The 22250-nt window shown below is 40.9% G+C and overlaps 1 protein-coding gene across 2 annotated transcripts; it reads right to left on the reverse strand.

The window, feature by feature from the left end:
* Nucleotides 1–862: 862 nt before the first annotated feature.
* Nucleotides 863–21943, reverse strand: lcorl (ligand dependent nuclear receptor corepressor-like). Of its 2 annotated transcripts, XM_042429043.1 has the most exons (8): nt 21709–21937; nt 20668–20733; nt 17406–17494; nt 16635–16761; nt 15714–15932; nt 14580–14664; nt 2916–8377; nt 863–2809 (listed from the first exon to the last, which is right to left on the reverse strand). In XM_042429043.1, exons 1-8 carry the CDS (start codon nt 21881–21883, stop codon nt 2802–2804), a joined length of 6231 nt encoding a protein of 2076 aa, XP_042284977.1. In that variant the 5' UTR covers nt 21884–21937; the 3' UTR covers nt 863–2801. The 2 variants fall into 2 exon arrangements, with proteins under 2 accessions (XP_042284977.1, XP_042284985.1); XM_042429051.1 differs by lacking the exons at nt 863–2809; nt 2916–8377 and adding an exon at nt 11073–13618 and having other exon boundaries at nt 21709–21943.
* Between the last annotated feature and the right edge of the window lie 307 nt (nt 21944–22250).

Raw genomic sequence — 22250 nt, forward strand, 5'->3', positions numbered from 1 at the left:
GCATGAAGCCCAAAGAGTTGAGAGCAGTTCAATCTTAGAGTGAGTTTCCCGTCTGGTTGTTTCATTTGAATGACTGTTGGGGTCAGACGAATAAATGTGTAAAATATCTATTACACAAGAAAAAAATGACACACACACACACACACAAAATACATGTGCTTTGATGTTTTATGTTTCATCTATCTGATGTTTTATGTTTTTTAGTATGCCTTAAAAAATCTGAGTTCAGTGACAATGTTCATGTTCATCCAGCCCCAAACTAACCATGTTTCAACTTTTAGGTGCAGTAGTGATAACTCTAATCATAAATATTACATAACTCAAGAGGGAACAAAATGAATATATAAATTTAAAAAACGAAAATAATTATATAAATAGTCATCAATACAGTGAAGCCAGCAAATATCCATGAATCAGGGCTTGTCTGTTTCTTACATCATCTTGCCCAGGGACTGCAGATGAAAATCAGTTTTTGGCTAAATCTGACACATTTTCATCATATTAATGTTTATAAGCAGTGTCCCTGATGAATAAATTAATTTCGTTTTAGTAATATATTTTTCTTTCCTGTCTCTTAATACTCATATGACCTCACAGATTTATATTGGAGATCCCTTTAAAGTGGTCTCAACCCATAGTTGGGAACCAGTGTGTCATCAGTCACCAGTTTCCTTCCACTCCATGAATACTCAGCTGTCAGTGCAAAATTATGGGTTGAAGTGATCATGGAAAATTTAAAAATACAGAATGGTTAAAGGGACCACTCTGTTCTAGTCTAAAAGAAGAATCAGATGTTATCAGTTCTCTAAAAGTACAGACTGTATGGCTTTCACTTTTTCCTGTAAATCATCTGCTCACTGTGTATTTTAAAAGAATCTTTATTGTTCCAATCACAGACACCTTTTTATTGTATCTGTAAAGGACAGTATAAAAACACATGATAAAGAAAATATACAACAGATGTTTAGCACCAGGTTCTTCAACAGAGGGTTATTTGTTGCAAGACGGGGCCGCCTCACTTCCCTCGTGCTGAAATGGCAACCGTAGTGACATACATACAAGGGTAGTCAGGCACACAATACACACTACAGGTTTAAGTATTGACCTACAGGCCAGACATCTTGGATCTACCTTCCCTCGAAACAGAAGGCAGGAGAACATAATATTGATCCAAGATTAGTGTTTACTGATCAACTCTCTGGCCTCGTCTATCACACGGTCGATAAGCAAAAGAGCAGTAGGCCTAGCTGAGCCCAAGTGGAGGTAGGCGTCTCTTGCTGCAACTTGAAAAACAGGAACTCTAAACAGCAACACATCTCCCACCTGCATTCAAACAGTAAATAATGCTAGTACATTTATGATAAAAACAATTTAATGCTATAATAACAATTAGGAATCTGTTAATTTTCTGCTTCACTGAGGGGAACAAAGCAGGTGGGGGGGAGAAAGGGGGTGGGGACAGTTTGTATAGCAATATCCTTTGAGATCACATTACATGGCGATGGAAACGACTGAAGTGACATCCCAGGCCATTGGTACTTGTGTACATCCATTCGTCTGTCAGCAATAAAATAATTACTACATACTGATAAAACATCTGGGTTTGTATTGCACCAAATAGATTCTCTAGTTTTACAGTAGGGGTTGGTAGTGGGACATGGGATGTGCAAAAATATGGGGGAGGAATCTGTGTAGTGGGAATAATAATCTCAGATGGAATAGTGCAAGAAGTAGATCTGACACCAACATACAGTATATGCTTTGGGTGAAAACGAGACATACAATCGCATAAAAGGTAACTGAATCAAAACAACACAGATCCCACAAACCAACAAAAAATCAATCAGGATCTACTTTCTACAACTGCATAATGCCATTTCCTTCATCGCTTCACATAAACCTCCACATACTGAGGGGCTAAATATGTAGTCATTTAGAACATGTATGTTTGGGCTAATTGTGGTTCAGTTTGGAGAGAAATAATGACATAAAATATTTGGTTTTAGTCAAGGCTGACGGCCAAATAGTTCCAACACAATATTTTATGGTAGGGGCCCGACACTCATCATGATTAGAGTAAAGATGTGGCTTTTTTGATCCATAACAATCCTTCATTCAAAGCACGTTTTTTGGCTAATGACTTGTGACAGTGACTGTAGCATCAAAGATTAAATATTGCAAACAAGGCTCGGATTGAGAGAATGTTTGTCATTAAATTTAAAACCTAAAATATACAAAAAAACAAATTATTAAATTAGAAGTTTTGAACTTAACCAGTGCCAAAGTTGGTGACTATAAATTTTTTAAATTTTAAAGCTGTACATTTTAGTGGTGGAGACAATGACTCAAAATATTAGGTTAAAGTTTAAATTTTTACTGGTGTCATAGGTCGGTTGATAATGAGGTATGTTTTTGGGGCAGACAGCACTGTCTTTATGCAGTCAAGCTTTATCTTTCCTTCTAATACAGCCACTTTTACTGGGCTCGCTGTAGGAGCAAATATCCCATTTAAACTCTGGTTGATGTAATGAGTTGATCTACTATACATGTTCAGAAAGTAAAAGGCATTGACGTTTAAAAAAAAAAAAAAAAAAAAAAAAAAATCAAACATTCTGTACATACATATCCATGGATAAAAATAGTGCAACATCAAGCTTTTGTTAAGTTAGACTGCTACATAATTGCTGAGGGTAAGACTGAACCATAGTGGGATGGTCAGTCCTTGTGGTCAGCTCAATGTCCAAAGGCACCACGTTAAACCACAGTCCCTTTCCCAGGAAGGAGGAGGCCTCATGCTTCATTTAGTGTTCTGTCAGAAAAGAAAGAGAGCACATGTTGATATTGTAGTTTGAAACTGAAGCTTGATAAAAGTTGATCTCTTAAGTGATATTCAATAAAAACAGCAAGGTAGTTACCAAACACAAAGTCGCACCATCTCGGCCCGGTTAGGCCCCTCATTCGCGATTGTCTCAATATTTTCGCTGGTTGAGGTTGTGGTGGTTCAGTAGACACAACCCCAGGACTTTTATATTTGCCTTTCTGCCTCACCACTGGCGTCTCATCCTGCTCCTGGACTGATTTAGGTGCAGAAGCTTCCAGCTCTCTAGAGGCAGTCCTCCTAGTCATGCTCCTTTTTCTGTTTTCTTTCACAGTTTTAACAACTCCTACCAGTTCCCTCTCCCTTCCTGCAAACATGTATGCAGAAGGTGACCCATCATCCAGTGTCACAGTACAGGAGTCCCACTCCTCCTCAGCTGATTCGTTGTCTGGAGAGTTGATCTTTCTCAGAAACACCCGGCATTCCTTCAGTGTCTCAGGGCTCCAGGCTTTAGAGCAGAGGTTCTGCTCTTTGGGTACATCCACAGGCTCCTGTGTTTGGTTGACAGAACTGGTGGCAGAACTGTTCTCCAAACAGTTGGATAACTGATCTTTTGCTGATCTGCGTAATACTTTACGTTTTGGTTTTAGTCCAGTTACTATGTGTCCATGTGAACTTCTTGTGGTTAGTTTTATGTTTTTCGTATTCCTCTGCCTCTTTCGCCACCTCTCCCTTTCTTTCCGGGTTAGGAACCTTGTCCTTGCCCTAAACAGCATAGCCTGATATTTTCTGAATGCTTTGCCTTTCCATCTCTGGGCTCCTTGATTGCGTCTGTCTGCTGCAAACCTGGCTGTGAAAAGTTGTCGCCGAATATTATGTGTTGATAGAGGTGCCTTATTCCTCTTCCTCAACCTTTTTTGAGCCTGTTCATGTTGGAAAGGACTTTTTGGCACAGTTTTGGCAAACTTCTTGATGTGTTTGCGGAGTCGCTCTGCCTGAGGACTGTGACAAACACTTTTTATGTTGGCTGTGCGAGGGAAGTGCATAAGTTCATAAGGATTGCGTGAGCTTGCCTTCTTGACAATACCTAAGGACTGTGTCTCTGTGGTCTGCATGAACCAGGAACAAAGCTGCTGCATGCTACAGGACCTTGGTTTGTTAGGAGAACAGTCGAACAGCGATCGAACCACAGACGAACGTTTTGACTTCCCGGTAAATGAACTGTTGCCGTCAGTGCCTGATTTAGAATTAAGGCCTATTTCTTCTTGGTTCTCCACAGTGTCTGGGACCCAGGTGTCGGAGATGAGCCGTATTCGTCTGGCAAGCTCCTGGTTCATGTTCTTTTCCTCGGCTGATGCTGCCCACCACCTGAGTGTCTCTGGAGTATAGATTGAGTCTACAGACACCCCTGCCACTCTACTCAGGTCCTGAGAGATGTTCTTCCTCTCTCGTCCACAGAGCTGTCTTTTCTCCCCTGAAGTTTCTACACTACCCTGTTGCTCTCCCTGTTTCCTTTCATTGCTGGCCTTGTTTAGCAGAAGTTGTTTAGAGCGCCGTAGCAGAGCGTTACTGTGGCTGTATGATCTAGAGGTGGAGGTGGCAACAGCATGCAGAAAGTAAATCGAGGGCTTCCTCACTCTCATTGAGTGACGCACTGCTACAGGCTGATTCTGCTGTTTGTCTTCACTTTCATCCTTTGTTTCTATTCCTTCCACTGCTTGACTTCTTTTGCTCGTTGACTGACGACTGATTGTCCAGGGCTCTTTGGCAGATCTGAATTTTGGAGTTTTCTTATTCATAAGTGTCTCAGGAGACCGCCTAATTTCCTTATTTATCTGAATTTTACGTTGCTTGGGTGACACTGTAGTTACTGTGACTGAGATTCCAGAGATTTTAACTTTTGCAGGTCTACCTGGTTTCCTTGAGGGTATACCATCATCCCGCTTCTGACATTTGAGGTTACTGCTAGAATGTGGGGCAGACTCTTTCACAGGGCTGACAAAATTTAACTCCTCTGATGATTCTGTTGAAACTGTTTTGTTATTACCTTGATTGATCTTAGAGTTGTGCATTAAAATGCCCAATTCACTTTTAAAGCCCACTGCTTGCCAAGCGTCATTGAATTCTGTTTGCAGCTGGTCAAAGCTCTCAGACACCATCCGTTTGTTTCTCCTTGAACGGCCATACACTACTGTTATTTTGAGGTTCTTGTTTACATTCTCCTCAGTGTCAGATGCTAAATCAGATTTTCCATTTACTGTTTTTGCCCCCATTTCTGCATCCAGAGCCTTCTCCTTACGTGGTCGACCAATTGGCCTCTTCACTTTTTGCTCCAGCTGTGGTCCCAGCTTCTTTGGCCGGCCTGGACGCCTTTTTGGAGGAGTGGTTTCATGGAAAGATAGTAAGTCACCTGATGATCTCTGGCTCTCAGTTCCAGCTACACGCTTAGTTGGAGTACTATCGCCTGATCTCCTGGAACCTATTTTAGGTGATGAAGAAACTGACTTGGGTGAAGAGGCAGATTTGGCTGGTGAAATACCTGACTTGGATGGCGAAGAAGCAGACTTGCCTGGCGAAGAAGCAGACTTGGATGGTGAAGAAGCAGACTTGGATGGTGAAGAAGCAGACTTGGCTGATGAAGAAGCAGAGTTGGCTGATGAAGAGGCAGACTTGGCTGAAGAAGCAGACTTGCCTGATGAAGAAGCAGACTTGCCTGATGAAGAAGCAGACTTGGCTGGTGAAGAAGCAGACTTGGCTGGTGAAGAAGCAGACTTGGCTGATGAAGAACCAGTCTTGGCCGATGAAGAAGCAGACTTGGTTGGTGAACAAGCAGATCTGGCAGGTGAGGTAGCAGACTTTAGTGGTGAAGAAATAGATTTTGAACGTGGAGAAGCAGTGCTCTGGCTTTTCTTTTTCTCAGGTGTCCCAGACCATGACGACTCTTCACATGGGTCAAAGGATTCCTCTCCTTGTGCACTAGATCCAGAGCCTGCTGATTTGAGACTATATTTGACTCCTTCCTTATCCTTTACCGGTGATACAAACATGAGTTTAATTGGACTAGTGTACTGGACCAGAGAGTTGAGAGGGCTCTCGACACTGGTAGCAGACTGAATGGTGACACCCAAATTTGATGGGTTTTTGGGCTTTCTTGAAGCTGTCTTCGAGACCTGTGGTCTTTTTGGAGATGATCGTAACCTTCCAAAAGGCTTGGCAGCACAGTCACTGCCTTCTATCCTATTGTCAGAGCAGTGTTTCTTTCTCTTCTCTTTGGCAGCTGCAGTTTGTGGGAAGACCTGGCTTTGATCTTTTGACTCTGTATGAGATGCCCCACATTGTTCTCTCTGTGTTGATTCAAAGGAAAGCTCCCCTGTATGCTCAGGTGAGGACAGAGGTGCTTCACTTATTGATTCAAGCTGGGTGTCTTTAGTATCTGAATTTTTGGATAAGGCAGGCAAGGTGCTAGATGTTAAAACCTTGTCCTGTTGTGTTCTCTGGTTAAAGATGCTTTCAGAGAAACATGCAACAAAGAACATCTTCCTGGGTTCTGTGACATAGGAGGAGAATCTTTGTGGGGGGACTATATTTCTCCCGGATTTCCTTGCCTTCTTGGAGTGGTTTGATTGACATTTCTGCCTCTCTCTAACAGGACTATGGCGATCTTTACCTGGTCTATTATCCCTGTCAGAGCTTTGACCCGATTGGGCGTCTTCATGGTTCCTATGACTTTCTGCACTGCTACCCTTAACATCTTTTTTACAGGGTCTGCTACACTTTGTTACTGAGGTTGTACTCACTGTCATCCTCTGTGACTGCACACCGTCACCCTTTGAACTTTGGTTGCAATACTTGCTCTGCAGCTCAGGGGTGGGTATTTGAGTGCCTGAGAGAGTTGGATCTTTTTCCTCACTGGATATTTCCCTTTCTTTCTCCTCTGCTTTGATTATCTGAACTTCCTCTGTAACTATAACAGTCTGTATCTCTTCTTTTACTTCATCCCTGTCATTGTCTGTAGAGAGCAAGTTCAGTGGTCCCTCCCCAACTCTTTTATTCTCTACACCTAACTCCATTTCTCTTTTAGACTCCTCTTTAACTAGGTTTGAGTCTGATGAAGTGCTTGATGTAGTTACAGTAGCATTATTTCCATCTTTCAATCTTGCCCTCTTTGCTAGTGGCACCTTTCTCCTACTGTAGGATTGGTCTAACATGGCAAGCTCCCGCTTAATTTGTAAGGTATGCCTTCGGGTTGAAGCATCATCAGTGGGTGTTGCCATAGCAGCAAGGACTTCCTGGCGACGACGGGAGCGGGTATTAGGTGACTTGGGCTCTTTGCTATCATGGCGATTGAAGAGCTCACTGAGATTATAGTCACTAGCACTGCCTGTGTGAAGCACTGTGGTGATGATTTCAGTCAGATGGGCATCTGCATGAAACTGCAGATTCTGACTGGTTGAAGGAGACTGTGGCTGCTCCTTTTCAGACACATAAGTGGCTGTAGAGGCCAGAGGTGGGTCCTTCTCTAGAGGTCTGATTGTCTCCAGTTTCTCACTGAAGCGATTCACAACATCTTGCAGTGAAGTCCCACTTGCGTTCTGCTCGGCCTGACTAGTTCTTGGGGTCTTACACTCTAGCTCCTCTTCTGTTGCTGTATCCACATCTGCTTCCTGGTGGCTTTCACTAATGAGGCCATTTTTAACCATTAGGTCGGCTTCCTCCTCTTGTCTGTGGTGGAGGAGGGAGGGTGGTTTTTCATCAGTTTTCTTACTGATGTCTGAGGGGATAGGGGAAAGAGGGGGTGGAGAGGGACTCTGCTCTCTCTTCAAAACAGGACAAGGAGGATCCCCATCTCCAACCTTTCTTTCTATTGTGTTCCTGACCTGTGTCAGACAGGCATGGTTTGAATAACAGGGACAAGGGTGGGGGTTGTGATGGTTACAGCAGATTGATGAGGAAGGGCCTAAATTAGCAGAGGCAGTGCACAGTGAAGGGGATTTGGATAATGAAGGAGGGGATGCAAATGAACACACCATGTTGTTGATATGATCTATAGCCAGGCCTTGGCAGGAAATGCGGTGCAGCCTCTTGGGGCACAAAACAGTGTAGGTTTCCATCCTGCACCTCTGCATACAGCAGTAGCTTGAGCCCAGAGGGGCTTCACTTTTACAGTCTTTTAAGGGGTAGCGATGGATGCTACAATTGGACTTGGAGTCTCCCGGATCATACATTGTGTTGCCATGACCTTGATGATCACAATCAGTTAAAGGGTAGTACGAGCTGCTGTTATGGGCTTTACATTCACTAAATGGGACTGGGAGAGGGGTAACATTATCCTGTGGGTTCACACCACAGTGACAGCAGTGAGATTCAGTTTGACCCACAGGTCTGCAATTAAGGAAAGGCGGCAATTTTTCCTGGTGTGCCAGCTTCAGGATCTGGTAGAGTAAGGAGCGATGTGCTGGGCAGAGCGAGCTCAGAACAGCATCCAATGCAGAGTTCTGGTGACACTTCTCTCGCTGTCCCAGATCTCCCATTTCTTCTATATATGATGGCAACAGGCAGCTAGATGGAAAATGCAAAGATTTGAGTTAGGAGGTTTTACTCATAGCTGAGTATTTACACAGAGTAACAACCAAGTCTGATTATGTACACTACTACAAATTCTATATTGTGTTAATTCTATAATACTAAGGTCTGGTATAATATTTCCACTTCATTCATATATTCTGAAATACCGGGGTCTGTTTAATGAAGCAAAAATAACAGTCCTCTTCATCAGCTTGCTGGGAAAATAATGCCAAAAGGATCCCATGATGTACAATAAGGAGATTTCTGACTTTAGCAACTCCTGGTGGCAATATCAAAAACACATTGTGGCAGACAGGAATTCACAACACTTTAAATTTTTCAGTGCACACTTGTAGTGTGTATTCATTTTCCAAGTTTTTGAATTGCCATATAATAAAAGCTGTTTGTACACTGCAGCATGCACAAACTGCATCTTACTGTATTGTCCATATTTAATAACATGTAGGACATAATGCACTGTATAAAAAAATAATCACATGAAAAGGAAAGTAGTTGATGCTACACAACTAACAGGTAACCTCTGTTAATAAAAGAAATGCACGATCGACAAAATCTGTCGATCGTGCATTTGAGTGATAAGAACATTTGAAAACCACACATAGCAACTGCCTTGTGCTCTGAGCTGGATTTGAAAAATGTTGGGGTGGACAGAGCAAGTTGACAGGATTGCCAAGGTTTGGTTTTGCCAAACCAACACAAAAGAACAATTCCCTCAAAAAAAAAAACACACAGAAAACAACTTTCCTTGTAAACTGCAAACCAATATGTTTTATTATAAAATTATGACAGGTAACTGATGTTAGAGAACTGCTTTATTGATGAGTTGCTGAAGGCAAATGATAACATTCTGCTAAAAGCAGAAGGAATGATTGTAGAAACGCTCAAACCAAATTTTTTATTCAACAGCACTTTCACCAACAAATCAACAGCTCAAAAACCCTCTAATGTTCAAATTAACTAACAGTTAAATCAGGTCATGTGAGTGATATATTTCACTATAAACACAAGTCATTGATTTTCTAATAACATTAAAATTGATTAAGTGTTTGATATCAGATAGTATTTCCAGCAATTTAAATACTTTATGCATCCAGACCTCAGGGTTCAACTAGGCCGGATGCAGTGTAAGAATGTTACAATCTGTAGTGTTTCTGTTCAGTTTGTTTTAATAACCAAATATCTTTTTTTAAAATCACTTAAATAATTTAATCTTAATATAAGCACTAAACAACCACAACAGTCAGGGGTGTCATTTCAGGACTTAATAAATAAATTATAGAGGCTAACATTTAAAAGCGTTCATGCAGTTGTGGTAATACACATTTCACTTTGCATCAAAGTGCCGCATTACAAATCAAGAACTACAACAATGAAACTAGTAAAATCACAGTTCTGAAGCACAATCAATAAATAAGTATGCAGCACACAAAACAGGTTTCTACAATAAAAATGCTTCTTATAAATCATAGTGCAATAATTGATTTATGCATAAATAGCAGATTTCTGTTAAGTCATTTAAGATTTGCCAGCAGTTCATTAAAAAGAAAAAGAAAATGAAAACAAGCCTAGGTGTGTTCCCAGAATATACTGCAATCTAACTTATACAACGTAATAATAATAATCTTTCTTCATTTCTCAAGAGGTGTTTGGGCTTGTTTACAAACTGGCCCTTTGATATAAATAGCAGGTAGTTCCCAGAGAAGAGACATCATGCTGCACTATGCTGTAGCCCCAGACACAGGCAAAGTGTGTACTGTTATGAGCAGAGACATTCAGGAGTGGAGATATCAGTTGCCAAAGTTACAAAGGTTGACATGCCACTGAATCTGACCAAATAAAAAACCTCTAGCCTTAAACTTACAAATGACACATAGAAAGATAAACAATAAAGACAAATACTTAACTAAGAACATGGCAAATCTCCTGTAAATGCCACAGTGGCCAATTTAAACCATTTTTGAACAATTCTTTGACACTCCACCAAATGGCTGACTGACAGTATAATCATTTACTTGAAGAAGTTTAAGTGTTGCTGATGGCAATAAATTTACACTTGGGTGTTGTTCCTTGAGAGACAAAGAGCTCTTATGTGTTCCCAAGCGAGAAGGAACTGATACCCCGCATATTCAGTACAGTAACACCGAGGCCTTGATGTGAAAACTGACACGGGGCTATAGGCAGATAAAGTTCAGAGGTATATGTGGCAACAAGGTTAGAAGGACAGAGGCAGGCAGGCTGACATCACAGCAAAACAAATCGAAGCAGCTTTGTGTTGGTAACCCTGAACTGCTGCTTTGGTAGTAGCACTGTCAATGAAAAATAGGCCCATCTCAGAGGCAGACATGAGTGTAGACGCAACATTTAGCATTTCTCCAGACACTGACAAAGAAGCCTGTAAGCCTTGCGCTGACTCAAGTCATTGTCATGCTGCCAACTTTTCACCAAAATCTTTAAAACTACTGTAACCTTCCAGTAGCCTCCACAATCGACCATCAATAACATTTAACCCTATCCGTACACCAAATACTAATCTGTCATTGAGGCTTCATACATTACATTGCGTGTCACCTTGGAATCGCATTAGTTGAAATAAGCTTCTTTGTTTTACCTAGGCTTCTTTGTGCCAGGGAGACGGTCCCGTAAAGTAAAAAAAAAAATTAAGCAGCAGTCATGTATGAGGTTTATAGTAATACAGCTACAGTAGCAGAAATTGGTAAATATCTGTGATAATAAAAGAACATCTTTCACAAACAATACACATACACAATAACATACATTTCCCAAGCTTATCAGTGCACATTTTAAAACATGCTGCACAGTTGCATTCCAACTACACTCAATACCATGTTCAGACTAGCTTGTACAAATAGAGAGGGAAACTATGTGGACACAAAAATGGCTTTTTTTAAGCTAATCTCTTCAACAAAAACTCATAATGAAGATGTAGCCACCACAGAGGTTCATAATGTACAATCGTCCTGTTTGTAGAGGTGTCTAAGAATAGTAATGAGTTTTTAATCTGTTAAATAATGGCTCTAAGTCACTTCAGTAGCCTAGGTGAGATACCCAGAGATCGATCGAAAGCTGCAAATGACAATCATCAGTGCTCCATTAACAAGGAGCCTTAAGAATTGAATCAAACCTGAATAACCTAATAACCTAACAGCAAACATAAGAGTCACACTTTGTTTTTTAGCTCCACAGCTGTGTTTTGCACACTTGATCCTGGGCAATCTGGTGAAAAGCAATCAATGTAATTTTTTTTAAGATAAACTAATTTTATGAACATAAAAACAAAGTTAAGGAAATCTTAAAGGATATTTCTGACTTTATTTTGTCCTGTTATCAACAAATCCTCTAAAAAGACCAGAACTAATAATGAATTTATCCCAACAAGTACTGTTTAGCCACAGCCTGATATAACTTATACCTCTGTGACACATAACTCCATTGTCATCCAAAATCTATTGTATAGAATAAAATGCACATAAGACAGATATTTAGAGAAAATCTAAATCTAGAGCTAATGAAAAACTCCAGAAAACTGTCATCATCAAATGTATAAAAGCAGCAATGTTTCAGTCAACGTCAGTGACTGAGAGGCCACTTTTTTAGTAAACTTTGTGCTGACTGTGAGTGCGAAGTCCACTTCTTTTCTAGAAAACTATTAAGCACATGGCCATTGGGAAATCTCTCAGGCTTTGGCCACACGGACAACATGAGAGCAGGATAAAAGTCTTTTTTAATTTTGGTCTTTCCATGAGATTTGTTCAGAACAGTAAAGGGATAATATGACACAATTTATATCCTTTAAGATCTTTTAGCTTAATGATGTAAACTGAAGCTGTGAGGACTTCTGGATTTTGTTGAATTCACCAGCAGCTGTAGACAAAAGCTGCAACGAGCACCACTGCCTCTTGAAAAATGTTTCACCTTGTAGCTGCTTTAGTTAAAGCCCAGGACTAAGTCTGAGAAACACAGCAGAAAGTATGACACTCACATTACAGACACACAGTTAAAAGACCTGAATATTAATATCCATATATTTTGTAAAGGCATGTGTTGTGTTTTAACAAGTGTCTCCAGAAAACATGTATCTTGTAAGAGGTGATGAGTTCAAGTGTTGAGGAGTCCTAGAGGCGTTTCTTGGTCTAGAACCTCTTTGCGGCAGCAGCTGAGGCAAGAGTCCCTGAGTTAGTGGAACTGGTAACGGCACCAGAACCAGACGAGTTGGAATTAGATGAGCAAAAGTTGGCAGATTTCTTCTTGGGCGGATTCTTCAGTGTTCCAGTACGCTCTTTGACTTTGTATTCCAGTGTGCTATGGGGTATCCCATAAACCCCCTGGGCCTTGGACACGCTCATGCGACCTGCCATCACCATGGTGATGGCCTCCTCCAACAGTTCGTGGTTGTACTGGCGGTATCTCCCACGTTTCTTTCTTGGTTGCTTGTCTTTATCCCGGCCCCCCTCCTCTGAATCATCCAGTGAGGACCCGCGTTGTCCCAGGCGATGAGGTGACTGGTTGGCACTTCCTGCACAGCCATGTGCCAGGAAAGGAGGTCTGAGTTTGAAGAGAGTTGAAGGTCTTGCAGCAGCTGTCAATAAACTGGAAGTACCCTCTGTTGGTGAGGTACGTTGATGTAGGTTTTCAGCCACACTGCAATTCTCAGCTTGGATTGACCTGTTCTGGTCAGACAAGGAACGGACCTGAGGAATACGCAGGGGTGTGGGGGGCTCCAGACTGGGAGTGGGGCTGGATGGAGGCTGAAGAGCATCCCTGAGCTGAGGGAAAGAGTGGGGGAGGGTCTTCTGTAGACCACTCGGCTGATAAAAGGTAAGAGAGGATGAAGGGACACTAATGTCTCCATTCTCCTCTGCAGCTCCTCCGATTTCTGCTCGCTCTGCCCACGCTGCCACTTTCTGCAGAACGAGACGGGCTTCACCGCCCAGCATCGATGACATCATACTGTATGATGTCACTTCATCCCTGAATTCTTTGCTTCCTGGTGTGAGTTGGTGCAGCATCCCCAGCTTTCCCTCAGGACAGCTGTCCAGGCCTTGCCTCAGGGTGTGAAGGGGTATCCCATAAAGCAACGCGGCCCGCTGCTCCTGCAGCCTCCCTGAACGTATGTCCTTCAAGGCCTTGGACAGCAACCCCTCAGACAGCTCCCAGCTCCTCTCAATGTACTCCTCCTTCTGCCTGCACTGCCTCCTAGGGATGGGAGGACCAAACAGCAGGGTCAGGATGGAGGTGATGGAGGGGTTTGATTTTGGCATAGGGGACAGAGGGGGTGGAGAGCGAGGGGTCCACTCCTTTATGCCTTGTGTTGGTAACATCACTGTGACTGTTATGTTTCATGTCTGTCTGTTTTCAGTCTGTTTCTGGGCCCTCACACACACTGCTGCTGCTGCTGTGTGTCTCTTACACACACACATTTTTGTGTGTGGCAAAGCCTCTTCACGTCCAGGTGGGACAGTCTGTGAATGGCTGGGGTTACTTTGGCACTCACACACAACCCCTGTAGTTTTGTGATATCCTTCAGTGACAGTCCTACATGCTTGAAGGTTGAATAATCAGAATCATCATAACTGGATCAGTAAAAAGGAGGTAAAATCGTGGTGAGGTAACTGCAATGTTCTCCTCATTGTACATTCCTGAGCTGTTGGCAAATGTTATGGTACGGTGCCATTGCTGTGACGTTACCGCTCAAGAGATAAAAGAGTCAACCCCATAGAACCAAAAACACCAAAAACAAACTAGCTCAGCAGAATGACTAACAATTTACTGACCCAACTGCCAGACAAAGGAATATGCATATGTATCATTCAGACTGGAGAGGTGTTAATTAGTTGACTTAAGTCAAGCAGCACTGGTAAAAATATAACACAATATTGATGCTAACCAATCGATCTCAGCCATGCTATACACCTAAAAGAAAATGCAGTAGACAATAGTACTAAACTTAGTTAAAAATGGGGATTTCCACACAAGTGTCAGTTTGTAGCAGTTATGGACAAAAATGCCTCAATCATGTAGAATTATCATTGTATTTATGCAGGACCCCCAGTTTTAACTAATAGTAATAATATGGCTTCATCATGCTTTTTCCCACAAGGCTGAATACCACCACAGTTTATAGATAGAAACAATCCAAGAATAACAATACTCTTACCCTGAGGCTTTGTGATTAGATGAGGATGATGATGCTGAAGTTGCTGAGCAGGCAGAGGGCCTGTTGGAGAGGTCAAGCACGCCATCTGTTACAAGAACAACAATTTGAGTTACAGTGATTTGGTACTTTAAGGGTGTGTGTAAGGTTCTGGAGAGGTAAAGGTCAATATCATTATCATGTTTAAACTTTGGCAGCTGGAAACATTTATTTATCGGCTTTGAACTCGTAGTGTGTGTGTGCTTTCCTTACTTAGGTGTGTGTGTGCGTGTGTGTGTGGGGGGGGGGGGGGGGGGGGGGAATCTGGATTTACATATGAATTGCAATTCTTTTACGATTCTGAATTGGTTCACAGATTAAAAAAAAACCCAATGTGTTGTTAATAGCATGTTGACAAAATAAAAAAGCCAGAACTTATTTGTGAGAGCTCAGTGCAGCACCTGGACGGTGTACAGCGTGCACACAACACTTATTTTGTATCAATCTTCAAAAAAGGCAAGGGTTTGATAAATAACTTTACAAGACAACAGTGAAGTATGTTGGTAGAACTCCATACGCCATCACACGGAGACTAATCATGGAATTCCAGGACTAATAAACATGACAGCTAATCAACACATACTGCACCACTTTATGAAACTTTCAGCCAGCTCTGGTTGGGTGAAGAAAATAACTTTGATGAATTTCACTGGTACTAACTAAGTATTCTCCCTGCTAGAAACAAAACATTAGTAACAAAACAGTGGTGTTCTCCAATTTTTTTTCTTTCTTTGTCCATTACCCAAAAACACACAGACCAAACTCTGTTTTTCAAGATATTTACCAAGTGACAGAAACAATATGCTTCCAAATTAATGAAGTGAAATTTTCTAAATAATAGACCTGCATGCTTTTAAACACTTTTCTGTTTGTCAGACAGTGAGTTTAATAAACACTGGTTGGCTTAACTCCAGATATGTTTCATATTGCCATTCAGTGGACTCACATGCGTGAGAGCCTAAAACTAGTGCCCAATTTTCTGTTTACTGAATCAAGAATTGGTTTTGAATAGGGAATCGATTCTGAGACAAATCATGATGCAAAAAAAATCAGAATGTAACTGGGAGATTTCCAAAGACTACCACCCTTATTCCCTACCTGGTTCAGGTTCCCTCTCTTTCTCCTCCTGGGTACGGCTCACTGTGAGGTCTAGAGGGGCATCTGATGACAAAGGTGATGAGGTCCTTGTTGTAACACCATTTGTACTGGTGTGGAGTAGGCACTTGGACGCATACTCCATGGCGAACTGATGTATCATCTTTTTCATCAGCTCCTGGGCAATCAGAGGGATGTTGGAATCACAGCCCAGGGGCACATCTGATGACGAAAGGACAGATGCAGAGAGTCAATTCATTTCTAACATAGTAAGACTACTTTCTGCCATTCATAAAGGAAAAGAAGTTTAGAATGGGTCAACAAGGGAAAAAAAATCCATTTTGACCTAAATCTGTCCAGGTCCCAACACATTAGCAGCAAATTAAACTCATCCCCAACAGTTAACAAGTCCTACCAGTACAGAAAACTCTTATTTTATGAAAATGATCATTAATAGTTGGAAATCAGTTCTCTCTCATCTTAAAATCTGCTTTCTTCTGCTTTAATTCCAGGTTTTTAAACTACGAGGCTGAGTGACAACTATGAAAGTTTGCACTGATTTCAGTGATTCATTTACTAATCTCAACCTTGCAAGCAATTTAATCATAACTACCACTCAGTTTTCTCAGGGCCCTCTCATGAAAGTCTGCTGAGCTTGTGACAGCACACAAAAGTACGAGCTGACATGCAAGAACACAGATGCACACTGTAGCCTTTCAGGCTACACACATCAAAACAGGCCAGCTCTGTTTTCCAAAACACACTGAACTGAGTGTCGACATTGTTACAGTAACTTATTCCATTCAGATACCAATTCAGTAACTACAAGGAGAAAGCTGACAGCTGTGCCCCCACGGCAGGAGTTTTAGTGTATCATAGCTTTGACAGGTTTGTGCTCCACAAGCTGAAAGACACTTGACACACCTTTTTTGTGAAACACAGCTTGGAGGAACCTGTGCGCTGTTTGGCTGCTCTCAGAGATGGTTGGAGCTTGACAGGGAGAGTAATCAGAGGGGGAGGAGAGGGGTGACGTGGCTGCAGGTACTTGATCCTACAAGAAGATTTAAAAAAAAGAGAGAAAATTTATTTAACTACTGAATGCGAAGTGAGAATGTTTGATTATTAAACTGCAAATATTTGTGCTAAGGCTCAGATTAATGCTCAAAAAATGTAAAACTTCTCAGTGGACATTAGACAGCATATGGAACCGAGGAATGCTAGGATTGGCTAGGGATCCATCCAAGTACATAAAACCCTGGTGAGACTGAAATCGGACATTGCATTTCCAATAGCTGCTTCAAAATAAAAGTTTCCTACTGGTTTGCCAGTGGATAACTTTTAATCTGGATGTAATGCTCCTTGAACAGCAGTAATTTAACACAGCTTCAACATGCTGAACACGAGTAAAACAAGGCTTAGATCTGAAAGTACAAATAGGAATGTAACTCAACTCCAAACAGTGGAGATTTAGTAACATGAAAACTGAGAACAGAGCACAGGAGGACTTCTCTCTGGTCACCAACACAGCCACATGTGTTGAGCCAATGTTTTTATATACTAGATTATATCCTAGAGGATATTACTACATTACTACAAAGATTACACAATATGATTAAAGCAGTCAGAGCTGGAGAGAGCATTACTCAGCTGGTTTGAAGGCAAAACACAAGCACTAATCTGGACTCCAATTCTTACACTGAGTTTGTCCAGGGGAAGGTTGCAGAATGAACAGTGAGAGCAGGTTGCTTCTGGGGACCAGTCATCCACCTCTTCGGGTTCACAGTCTGAAAAACACAACACCACATGACTGGGCATTAATATGTTAATTAAGGATCAAACAGCATCCTCCTGCGGCTGTGAAAGACAAAAAAGCAATTGTAGGTTTCAAACAGCATAAGTAAAAAATGTTTATAAGAGAACAGACTTCACATCCTGATCACAAATGTCTATCTCCTCATGGTATATTATCCAAAACCTAATATGACAATATTGTAACATGACAGAAAACTGTCAGCAAATTTGTGCTTTACGATTTACACTAAGGTAGCTATTCTTATAAGATCTATGCCTGCATTACACAATTGTGGGCAATGTTGCAAATCAATAAGAAGGATTGTTTCATGACATTATTGGGTTGAACAGAAGATGGGCTTCAAATAATTATTTTTATTGTTGATTCATCTGATGATTATTCTTAATCGATTAATCTGTGAAACACTGGATAACAGTGAAAAGTTTCCCAAAGTGCAAGGTGATGTCTTCAAATGTCTTGTTTTGTACAGCCAGCAGCCCAAACAAAGTCACAGTAAAGTCATTACAGTGTGCGGTGGTATATTCTGATTTTCACCTTTTATGTTACTGCGACCGACCAGCACCTGTCTGAAAATACTGGCTGTGCATGGGGAGTTCTGTCCTAAAATATATTCAGTTTATTACAACTAAAGACATCAACAAGCAGCAAATTCTCACATTTGAGAAGCTGGAAACTGAGATATTAGGCATTTTTGATTGATTTAAACAATGAATCAATTATTAAAACAGTTGGCGATTAATTTACTGCCCATGAATTTATTGATTAAACAACCAGTTGTTGCAGCTCTAAGCAGAGGCATTTCAGCATCAATATGAGCATGTCAGGTATTTAATTCACTGGATTACCCCCCCCCACCCCCCCCAAAAAAAGACATTTCTATTTGATTATTTTAACTGTTACGGGTTTCTCAATTTAATCTCTAGAAACTGTTCTATATTGCTATAGGGACATGAAATTACCATGATAACAGATTCAGTTCATATCACACCCCTCACTGCCATCAACGCATGCGGTTATACACACACAGTGTGAAGCTTTAGCCGATATTCATTTAAAAAGTCATCCTATGAGGAAAAAATGTGGTCAAATAAATAAATGTCACTTAAACAGTGTTTTCACAGCGCCAGTTATCATGACTGCCAGGTCTCAAATTATCTAAAGCAGTTTATGTTTCTGTCTAGAGTCACACAAACTCCAGATGGCAGTGCTGACTGCTGCTAGTGTCAAGCAAGCTGTGTTTTGGCTGCTATTTCCTTGCAAGGCCTCAGGACATGTAATACTATGAGCTAATGGAGATAATAGCACTATTGCAAGTAAAGATAATTTCAAGGTTATTTTCCAAATAAAAAAGGACTTTGAAGGTTTTCAAAGGTTTTTTTTCAATGTATGAAAGCCAGTATGTGAGAATAGAGTGTGAGCAGCTACTTTTGATCCATGATTTTTCACACAGTGTTGTGACTGCAAATATAACAGACCATAGTGAGACTCTGGATGCAACAAGTGTGGGCCTGCTAGAGGTGTATATCTATCCCTGTCAGACAATTCAATACACATTTAGATACAAAGTCTACAATATGATACAAAGACAAAACAGATTCCGATTCACTTAAGATTTAATACAATTTTAGATATAATAACATGTATGGATTTTGATTGTCAGTGCTTAAAAAGAGATCATCTATTATAATTATTTCCTCACATCAATAAGGGGAAAAGAATTATTATTATGGCAATTACTGGGAATCAAATGTGCCCCAAACAAAGTTAACCACTACCCAAGGATGCATTTTTCGCTGAAATGCTGTTTATGAGGCATTATATACCTCGATTCCACAGTTTAATCTGTCTAAATTCAGCATTTGAACAATGCTACATGGGCTCTTGCATATATAATAGCTTAATATTTAATAAGTTGTTTCCAACCTGCAGCAACCACCTGGAGACCAAATGCATTGGAAGTATCTTCTATCTTCATTTTCAATATCATGCATATCTGTATTGAGTTTTTTTCAATACCTTGCTGTAAATGAGTAGCAAGATTGGTGGTGCCAGTGGTATATTATAATGACACAGTCACATGTTTGGCATACTACAACTGTTTTGTCAAAATGTTCTTTGTTGTTGTTGTTGTTCTAAGTCCAAAGTACTTTGGACTTCAGGGCAGGCTAAGACACTGTAATCAGTGGAGTCTAACATGTTTATATCATATGTGACTTTCTTTTAGAGAGAGATTGCTTAAAGTTGCTGCTTGAGGTACAATGAGAGAATTTAGCAGAAGAAGGGTAGGTCACACAAGAGACATAAATAGGCACATAGTAGAGCCACAGGGGACTAATTTTGAACTGATGCAGCAATATCTTCAAATCTTAAATGAATTTTCAGCTACACAACAGATAATCTTTTCATCCTTTGTGGGATCAGATGTGCAGTATTGTGATGGCATCATCAATTTGGTGTTTTTACAAGGTGTGTGAAAGATATATATATAAAAAAAGAATTCTGTTTCATCATCTAATAGTCCAAATTGCTTATTTTTTCACATGCGAGGAGGGGGTGGGAGGATACCTATCCATAATATTTAGGATAAAGGCACAGCTGCCAAATATAATAGAAAATAGGAATACAGATTATAGATTATTACTATCTTGCAGTAGTGAGTCCAGCTTCAAAACTAACAACAGTAACATTACATTCTTGTCAAACAGGAAACCTGAATGTGACGCACAATACTGAATGCGTGCTTACAGTAACTCGATCCCACATACACCGTCCTGCTGCCAAAAATACTGAGCACCAAATGTGTATTAATCCGTGGCTGAAAATATACCCCAACAAATCCACTGATTACTCCTGTTTGAGTAATCTTTGCTAATAACTACAGTGCACAGCTGCTTAGGGAAATTACTTATCCTTTAAAGAAAATAAAACTAAATATTTGTGACACGTTGTGTCAGACACAGTTTATGTTGTAGGAAGTGGGGCTGAGTGCCACAGACAGGACAGAGAAGTTGGAAGGTATTCAGATACAGATTAATGATTTGTTAGTCATGGTCTTTTCAGTTTTAGTTCAACATAAATGTTTGAAAAATCTAAGATTACTCAATAGTGATCAAAACTTGTTTAATGGTCACACAAAAAACCCACCATCAAATAAATTGAGGTCTCTCAGCAGCATTGAGCCATAGATTCCCTCCAGAATGCTTTCAAACCCTGCAAGACACAACACAAACAATCCTTCAGTACTGATACATGGACAAGATATGCATGCTTGAAGTGCTTGAAGACATTTGGGTACAGTTAGTTCTTCCATTTGATGTACTAAACCAGACCAGTCTGACAGCAACAACACCGATTACGACACAATGCTAAAGTCAACTTCACCAGCAGACGCACCAACACCTGCAATGCTTCATAATCATTATAATCACTTCCAAATAACACATGAGTGGTGAAAAGTAGTAACATAACCACATAACTCCGGGTTTTTTAGTGTTCAGTCAGTTTGATGTCATTGTCATTAAACGTTATTAACAAGAAGAAAAAGAGCTCGTGTCTGTTGATCTAGCTAACTAACATTTCCGACTTCTGAACCTTAAAAACTGTGTTAAAGTAACGTTAACTTAGCAAACGGTCGGAGGAGAACCGTTACCCGAGACCGTTGAAACGAAAGCTTTCCTCGTATTGCACTGACATTAGTTAGCTTAGCTGTTTTAATGTCGCTACAATCCCCTCCCCCAAATAACATCAACAGCGTAAATGTTAGCATCGGCGTTAGCATCGCCAGCATATGTGTCAATAAACAACGCTAACGCTGTAACTATAAATTAACAAGCATTAAAGCAAAGTGTATGATACGCCTTAATGCTACATGAACGATATCATCTCAAACACATGACAGGGTTGGAAAGAGCTAGCACCGGCGAGGAGCTAGCTAGCAGGGACAAAGAAAAGGAGCCAACTCGAACAGCTAGCCAGCTGGTAAATATTAGCTTGCCTGCTTAACTTCACTGCTAAAGCTGGCCACCTATGGTGCCTGGCTGCGAGCTATCCAGCTAGCTATTCGTTAGCTAGCATTAGCTAGCGATGTAACATAGCCGGGGGCAGCGCTCCCTTTGTTATCGGGCGACATCTCTCCCTCAAGCCCGTTTATTTCTCACAAAATATAAAACTGCACATGGATCATACCAACGCAGTGTATCAGTGTGTGTCGCCAAGAATCAAGTTCCCGCCGAAACCCTTTCCTTTCTGCCGTGCATTTGGAGCATTGCACGGTCGCCATTCTGCCGTCCTTCCCCCCTCTCTCTCTCCCTCTGTCTGCAGGACTGTGGACGGTTACCGCGGCAGCAACAACAGCCGTCATACCGCCGGTCTGCCGCTGGGGGGACAGGGCTGCAGAAACTCAGCGAATCTGCCCTGAATCTGGTCTCACAGGTACAGTGCTGACTCCCACTCTCTGCACTGCTTTTTTTGAAAGCCTCAAGTTGATATCTGCCTACATTCAGTAAAAACTTCTAATTGTAAAAACCCATCTTAGTTTCTGCTTTGGAATTCTACACATGAAACATTTTAAAGGTATCTTGATCTCATTTTTCCTCGTCGAGTTTTAAGGAATCTCTGTGTTTTAACGAAGGCAAACACAGAAAAACATTTTGGAAGTCCAGTTAGGAGATTCATGTGAGAAGCCATTCATTAATTTGGAGAAAAATATAAAATTGATTTTTGTGGTA

This window comes from Thunnus maccoyii, chromosome 2, assembly GCF_910596095.1.
Source record: "Thunnus maccoyii chromosome 2, fThuMac1.1, whole genome shotgun sequence".
In the NCBI taxonomy this organism is placed as follows: domain Eukaryota; kingdom Metazoa; phylum Chordata; class Actinopteri; order Scombriformes; family Scombridae; genus Thunnus; species Thunnus maccoyii.

Bases quoted from the DNA above. Each gene is read 5' to 3' on its own strand.
- lcorl (XM_042429043.1), bottom strand. From the start codon at position 21,883: ATGACGGCTGTTGTTGCTGCCGCGGTAACCGTCCACAGTCCTGCAGAC. The intron at 17,495-20,667 runs GTGGGTTTTTTG...TGTGTTTTTCAG, and splicing joins AGACCTCAATTTATTTGATG to ACTGTGAACCCGAAGAGGTG. The intron at 15,933-16,634 runs GTGTGTCAAGTG...TTTCGTCATCAG, and splicing joins AGCTGTGTTTCACAAAAAAG to ATGTGCCCCTGGGCTGTGAT.